The sequence below is a fragment of the Botrytis deweyae genome (assembly GCF_014898535.1).
Source record: "Botrytis deweyae strain B1 chromosome Unknown BDEW_023, whole genome shotgun sequence".
In the NCBI taxonomy this organism is placed as follows: Eukaryota; Fungi; Ascomycota; class Leotiomycetes; order Helotiales; family Sclerotiniaceae; genus Botrytis; species Botrytis deweyae.
The window spans coordinates 69,671-77,376 of record NW_024066230.1 but is presented as its reverse complement, the minus strand read 5'-3'; the positions used below and the strand labels follow the sequence as shown (position 1 = coordinate 77,376).

The following is a 7,706-nucleotide window of genomic DNA, read 5'->3' as shown; positions in this document are numbered from 1 at the left end:
ATCGCATCACATCATCCTTTTCTAGTCTGTCCCAGTGTTCCTCATCTACCCCACAGATTGCGCCAATAGCGGCATATGGATACCGCTTCCAGAATCCAGAGAAAGAGATGAAGGTACAGTAGTAGCATTGGAGAGATGGATGAAAGTAAGACGGTACCTGTCATCACGATAATCTCAAGCCGCCTTTGTTCTGAGGGAGCAAGCAGCGGTGAGGGGCACTTGAGTGTGAAGATGATGAAATTTCTTCTGGAGAGAACCTTGGAATCCTTCAAGATGAGAATGTTGGCTACGAGAGAAGCAAATATACCTAGACTGACACTGTACGCACACCTATATCTCGGAGAACAGTCTATATTACTTGTCTCTCTGCTGAGTCTATCCTTGCCCCCCTTTCCCATACCGCGGAGCTATCACTGCCAGAGTCCTACCTGACTCTCGCCCTTCAGATCAAAATCCCACCGTCGATATCTTCTGATACCTCCTTGACATATATCCCATCGTCAGAGTGGCCCCCAACCAAGCCATGCATATCTCTTCGTGGATACGTACCTATCCAAATATAACATCATCACCATCAACTAATCGTATCGATTCCTATCTACCACTTTAGAGTCCACCATAGCTTTATCGACACACTTGAAGCTCCAAGATGGGTCTAGATAGCAATCTTCACTGTCACTCGTCCCATACATATGTACCTCTCTAGCATGCATCATGCATCATGGGAAACTAAGGATGTGTACATGCCATGCCTCCAACGTGAGAGTGAGTCCCTGGGTAGGACGGACATGATTTCCCATACTTTATTTAGTCCCAAAAGCGTATGCAGCTACGAATGAATGATTAACAAATGTGCTTTTGAATGAACCGCGGCCAGAATTTGTTTTTTGTTTTTTGCTCGTTGAAACTTGCTCTTTCGTGAATTTTGAACGGATCAATTGGATTGTATGAAACTGATCATGAATCAAACATTAAGTAATGATTATTGAGTGGAGTTGATCGATTCACACCCACCGCCCACCGCCCACCATCTTTGATCGTTTTTGGTAAGTGGGGGGTGTATCCAACACTCAGTTCAAAACCAAGATGTGAATGTGATCAATTGCAAAATTTCAGAATAGGTCGGTCGTCTTGGTCTCTGGCCATTCACGAGAGACAGGACAGGAAGGCCATTCCTTCGCAATTGATGATATCTTCACCGCCATCATAATTTTAATAAAAAAAGGTGATTGTTTTATTTTACTCCTCATTTTCCCTATGCTCACTGCCAAATCCGGAACATTATCAACAAAACACAGAACACGTTCCGCGTACCTACGTACATGCATGCTACTTATCCCATATCATATCGTGGTCCTATCTCCAAAGTCCAAAGGCCAAATCTCTTTGCCGAAAATCCCCGTTTACTAACTGCATGGAGCCTTCGCCCACAGAGCTTTTCCTGATTATTGCAGCATAAGCTTGCATCTTGCATGAACAGCCTGAATTCATCCATACGATTTACGAGCCAAGAGTTTTGGCCTGAGGGATTCAAGCAGGACGGGTGGGAAGTCAAACGCACCGTATTGACGAATCAGATTCCCAAATTCATCCTCGACCCTTCCACCCTTCCACCCTTCCACCCTCGTGCATAAAGAACGGAACGTGCGATTCCTAGCAAGTAGACTTGGTAGTCTAGGGTCGATCTTTGCCAGCGCGCATCCACGCATTGCCTAAGTCCTTACCAAGTCACCATCCATCCAAGATTACGAAAGAAGCTCGCGAGAGTTCACCGCTATCTCTCTTCGACCTCGGGGCTGATTTTTTTTCAATACTGTATCGAGGGAAAGAGAGGAATTTCATCTGGAAGGATTCCCAACTTGATAAAATGGAAGGCAAACCACAAGTTAAGGTGGTATTGTTGGATATCGGTGAGTGATGAAAAATTTTCACTCGGGGATTTACGGTTCCTATTTGTTCCCGTTCCTGCTTTTCTATACATCACCCGTCCGCAGAATTTTTCTCGGGAATGGAATCTTCGGATTGCAATGGATCACGTGGGTGAGTTTGGAAGATGGTGGTGAAGTAAGCTTGGGGAGGAAATGAATATGTGATGGAAAAGGCTGATGGATTCATTCTTCTTCTGCAGAGGGCACGGTGTGTCCGATTTCTTTCGTCAAGGATATCTTGGTAGGTCGACTATTTCCTTGCTATTCCTACTGGTCAATCTTACAGTAGTCTATGCATTAAGTCATGAGTCGCATATTCTTTCCCTTCTCTCTTGCGATGCGCTTTACGCGAAACAAGTAGTTACCTTGTTGGTCTAGTTACCAGTCAAATTCAACGGTTCGGATTGCGATGATCAATCACTGTCTCGATGAGATTGCCTTTACATCTTTACACAACTGCGGAAAACTGTTGTACTACGTAAGCTCCGGCATACAAATATCTTGGGGGCAGGAAATTTGATTTGTGCATAGTCATGTGAGACTTGTGATGAGCTGTCGTGTTACCAGTGCTCTGTCTTTCAATGCTTCTACCCCGCTATCATTGGTTGGGATGGCAACGGGGAGGATCGTCATTACTTGCAACATTGACGTTAAACCAGAGGATAGTGGTAGTAGAAGAAGAGATAGGTGAATTGAATCGCAAGTGTGATGGTATCTACGTTGAGGAGAGAATGGAGTGACACTAATGCAAATGGTCGTCTGCCACGTTCTCAACGGATGTGTATGGTCAATCCAATGTACAGATCAGCGCTCATATCATTTGCGGGGAAGAGCCAAACTCCCATAGGTGCCTATCTATGTATGATGGGTTGGTTGCACCGTGTCCCATCAATAATCTCACTCCATAGTATCAGCGTTCTGTTTCGTTTTGTTTTACTGCAAAGCAAGCTCCCAGCCCCCCTGAATCCGGAGTCCCACTCATATACATGATACTGGCTTTACCCCGCCATTAGCATGCCGGTACCCGATACATTTGAAACATGTATTTCTATGTATCAATGCGTTTGTCGATTAGCTCATCTGGCAGGAAACTTTCCACATCACCTATTGCCACGAATGTAGACAGCAATGCTCAATTACTGACCTCCCCATCAGTTCCCATACGCTCTCGCAGCTCTACCAGAAACACTCTCCACTCAATGGGACTCTCCATCCTTCCTCCCTTATCGCTCTGCCTTTCCGCCTGAACACGCCTCTACCCCTGACGCACTCCTTTCCCATGTCCGCGATCTCATGGCTCAGGATCTCAAGATCCCATACCTTAAATCCCTTCAAGGATATCTCTGGCTTCGTGGTTATGAATCGGGCGAATTGAAGTGCCCACTTTTCTCAGATGTATACCCAACGATGAAGAAGTGGAGAGACAACGGGGCGAATATTTGTATCTACAGTAGTGGGAGCGTGGCCGCGCAGAAGTTGTTGTGGAGATATACGACTGAAGGGGACTTGAGGAGTTGCATTTGGAATGGGCTCGAAGGAGATGATGGGAGAGAGCTTGAAGGCGGGTATTGGGATACCGTTAATGCGGGGCTGAAACAGGATATGGCAAGTTATGAGAAGATTGCCCAGGCGAACAATGCGTTGGGTGAGGTGGGCGAGTGGTTGTTTTTGAGCGATAACATCAAGGAGGTGAGAGCCGCAAGGGAAGCTGGAATGAAGAGTTTCGTGGTGGTTAGAGAGGGGAACGCGGAGGTTACTGCGGAGGAGAGGGAGGGGCAGGTTCTTGTGAATAGCTTTGGAGAGGTGGAGAAGTGGGTTGAGGTTTCTGCTGAACAAGCATGATGGTGATGGTGATGGTGATGGTGATGGTGATGATGATGGTAAACGAAATCGATCATCGATCATGTATCACGGAATAAATGTCTTTCTATCAAAATCTCTTTCATCCATACCATTGATTATTGCCCACGTGCTGTTCGTCCCTCCTTGCTGTAATATCTGTATCGTACCTTGAACTCCTTTTCCCATTCATTCACCATCCTACAATTTGTATCATGTTTAATAAATACTTACTTCACTTCTATCAAATACATGGATCGGCTAGTCACTTATCATCACATACCATACCTATTCATCACACATCATAACCCCTCTCTTCTCCTTCCCTTCCCCATCCCTATAATCCATATCTCCCCAACTCACCCCCACACTCATCGATCCCCAAATGAAACAATCAGATGTGAAAAAATCTCTCAATACCTATCTGGAAGTACCTACCTAGTGAGAATCATGAATTATAAATCCATCCATCCTACATTTGAAAAATTGTATGTATTTGAATTGTGTGGGAGACTGTGTAGGTAGGTAGGTAGGTAGGTAGGTAGGTAGGTAGGTAGGTAGGTAGGTAGGTAGGTAGGTATATAAATCGATGATTCAGGAAATATCGCGCTTTGGGTTTTGAGTTTTAGGTGGTATTGATGTATTGACTGACTTGACTTGACTGTATTGTATTGTATTGTATTGTATTGTATGGCTGAACTGCTGAATGGCTGAACTGCTGGTCTGAAGGATGGAGAATCTTGTGGATTGTATGTGTGTTTGGTCTGTCTGTCTGTCTATGGAATATATTCTTTTCTTGTGCGCTTTTTCTATGTTCTTTGTTCTTTGTGCTTTTCTTGCTTGTCGGGTTGAGGATGATGGAAATTTATCCTTTGGGTTTTTGGGTGTGGTGTGGTGTGGTGTTGTATGAACTGGACTGTAGAGATAGATAGTGCGGGTTTCGAGTTTTGATACTGGGAGTATAATGGATGTTGATAGAGTAGTGGAGGGTTTGTGGTGAGATTGACCTTCTCCGGGAGTTGAACACACTCCGTAATTCTCTTGCTGTCATTCACAGAATTGGTATATATCCAGTGAGTCTTTCTTGGTATAACGGCGCGTTCCTGAAAAATACTAATTTCCTAATTAGTGAGATCCAGCGTTCGGTTCTGGGAAAGGGTGTTTGTGGTGGGATTGGGTTTGTGGTGGGATTGGGTTTGTGGTGGGATTGAGATGGAGATGGAGATAGAGATGGAGATGGAGGTAGAGATGGAAATAGAGATGGAAATGGAGATGAAAATGGAGATGAAAATGGAGATGGAAATGGAGATGGAGATAGAGATGGAAATGGAGATAGAGATGGAGATGGAGATGGAGATAGAGATGGAGATGGAAATTGAGCTCGAAACAAAAGCTCGAGTTCGAATGGTTAGAATTGCCAATTGCTACTGAGGGGTAGAGTGATGAGGTTAGGATACTGGGAAATTGAGGAGTAGAGAGGTCGTGATAAGGGATTGGAGATTGCGCGGGAGGTGGGATGAGTATATATGTATAGAGTTGTAGTAGGAAGAATGGTGGAGGTGAAATAGTTCGATGGTGGAGGTATGGTAAGGATATCGATTCTAGCGGAATGTCTCTATAAGAGATAGAAAGCACGGCATGGTGGTAGGATGATGTTCTGGCTTGGAGACAGGCGAGCTCGATGGGCAAGAGGTTCTAAGATATCTATATCGTCATATTCTGATTGTGTGCCGACTTTCGATAGTAAGGTGTTTCCTGTGCTTGTGGGAACACGACGTGTTCGAAATTTGGCTTTTGCAGAGGCTCGAAGTTGATGGGATGGAGAGGTTAGAATGGAACATAGATGATTGATCTTTTAGAAGGGTATTAGGTGCTTACTCTCGGCGGATGGGTTGATCTAGACTCTAGATATATTCGTCAATGTATTTCAGTCAAAGAAACTCAACTCTCCAGTAACACTCATGGGGACCGGCAACAGCGGAATAATTGCCGTCTCTTCATTTTCTTCGTTATCATGGCTGATTATTCATTTCTCTTTGACATCATCCTTCTGCACTCCGCGGCATCGATTGCAAGATGTTTCAAGGGCAGTAAAAGCCTGGCCTTCTCGTGCGCTGTGGTTCTCGGTTATTTTCTCCTTGAGTTTGGAAATGACTCGTCGATTGCTGAGAATTGCTCTCAAAAAGGATCAGCAAAGTGATTGCGTTAGAAATAAGCACGAAGATTGATAATTTACAATGGAGAAAATAATCTGGTCACCAAGTTCAATAGTATTAACAGGTGAAAATGTTGATAGAGGATGACAGTGTACACTGCAACTATCAGGCATAAGGAGGCAATCGACTAACATATCTTTGTGAAATAAAATTTGTAATCTAGCCTGGCATATCCATTCCGATACCCCGTTCATTTTTAAACACTGTTGGTAGAATCTACAATGAAGAAATCTCCAAGCTACCATGCAGCCATTACAAATATCCTCATCTCAAATACCCACACCTATGCTCTCCACGCCATCGGTACTTTGTCGGTATTCTACTGAAGGCGTTTATCTCGACTTTTGCAACACGCGAACAATAACATTTAAGCCTGTTCTCTGCTGTTAAATGCAAAATAGCTAGTGTTGCAAAACTTGCTTTAGGGCCCATATATTCAAGATGGTAGTCGGATAGTTTTACCAATCGGCCATCTTTCTTACTGACATTTTCTCCTTTTCGGTTTCAGTTTCAAACTTATTAACAGATGTGTTCATTGACTTTACGAACATTAACAAACTGTGAAAGAGTTTAATGAATACAGTTTCATAGTTCTGGCCGGCCCGAGATGATGATAATTGGTACAGTTCGCCGTAGTTGCACAAACTCAATACTATGGCAAATTTAGGTGTATGACTGATGGTAGACGATGCAGAGATGATTATGAAATAGCGAAAGCAATGAATTCTCTCCTGTGGGCTTCAATACAACTTTCCATAAACTCAAATAGACAAGTGCTGATATTCGATTCGCACATTCCAGAGGAAGCAGGGGATGGCTCAATAAAGTCTCATCCATATATATTGAATCTATGAGTCTTAATCTCTTATACCGGGCCGTATGCTGGGCTTTGCGCGCTACGCTCGGCACAATGAATGCTTAATATATGGATTTGAAAGACACTGTACTGAATTGATTCGCTAGTTTCACATCCAAATGGTGGTGGTTACAGCTGTATTCACAAAACTGAGCTTGCTCTCCATACGAGGAATCTCTGTGCTCGAGTAGCTGCGGGGGATTTGAGCAGATACAGACGATGAGTTGTCAGCATCGTGAATAGGAGATTTTAATACCCGAGTGATATTCCAACAATGATTGTGTTTAGATTTGAGAATATACTAGAGACAACTGTGCTACGACAAACGCTGAATTCGTCTAGAATGTTCGTGATATTCAGAGTATTAGAATCAATGGAAGCTTCAAGAGGAAAGCAGAGCCGGCTTTTCGGGTCCATAATGCAGCCCGGACCATTGAAAAATCCCTGCAGACGAGCTACGTCTGGGAGACAGCGATCATTACAGATTCCTTCCTTAATATAGAATAGATCATCGCACGGAAAGAAACTTTAAAAATACTTTGCAGAACACAGGATAAATTTCGTCGAAGGTCCGTATGAGATATGCGGGATTCTTTTCATATCGAAAATTGGCCTAGCAATTTGTGGGGTCAAAATTAAAAATGGAAGCAAACGAACGGAAAGAATGAATACTTTTCTTAACAACCCTCCAGGAGATCATAAATTAGATGGAGTGACATGTGCGACTGGAGAAGGGGAGCGCATTAGCTTATGGGGGGGCAGCGAGCTGTGGTTGCATTGCGGTTGGGCTGTATGGATATTTAGGAAGGTCGTGGCTGGGCATGAGTGGGACCTCACGATCACGATAGAGGATCTGAACATTTAGAA

At 43.8% G+C, this 7,706-nt stretch overlaps 1 protein-coding gene across 1 annotated transcript; it reads left to right on the top strand.

The window, feature by feature from the left end:
- Positions 1 to 1,867: 1,867 nt before the first annotated feature.
- EAE98_008579 (uncharacterized protein) lies at positions 1,868 to 3,770 on the top strand (the record flags this gene model as incomplete). The annotated part of the gene is made up of 3 exons (XM_038956202.1): positions 1,868 to 1,910; positions 2,129 to 2,169; positions 3,084 to 3,770. 3 exons carry the CDS (start codon positions 1,868 to 1,870, stop codon positions 3,768 to 3,770), a joined length of 771 nt encoding a protein of 256 aa, XP_038807283.1.
- Positions 3,771 to 7,706: the final 3,936 nt, after the last annotated feature.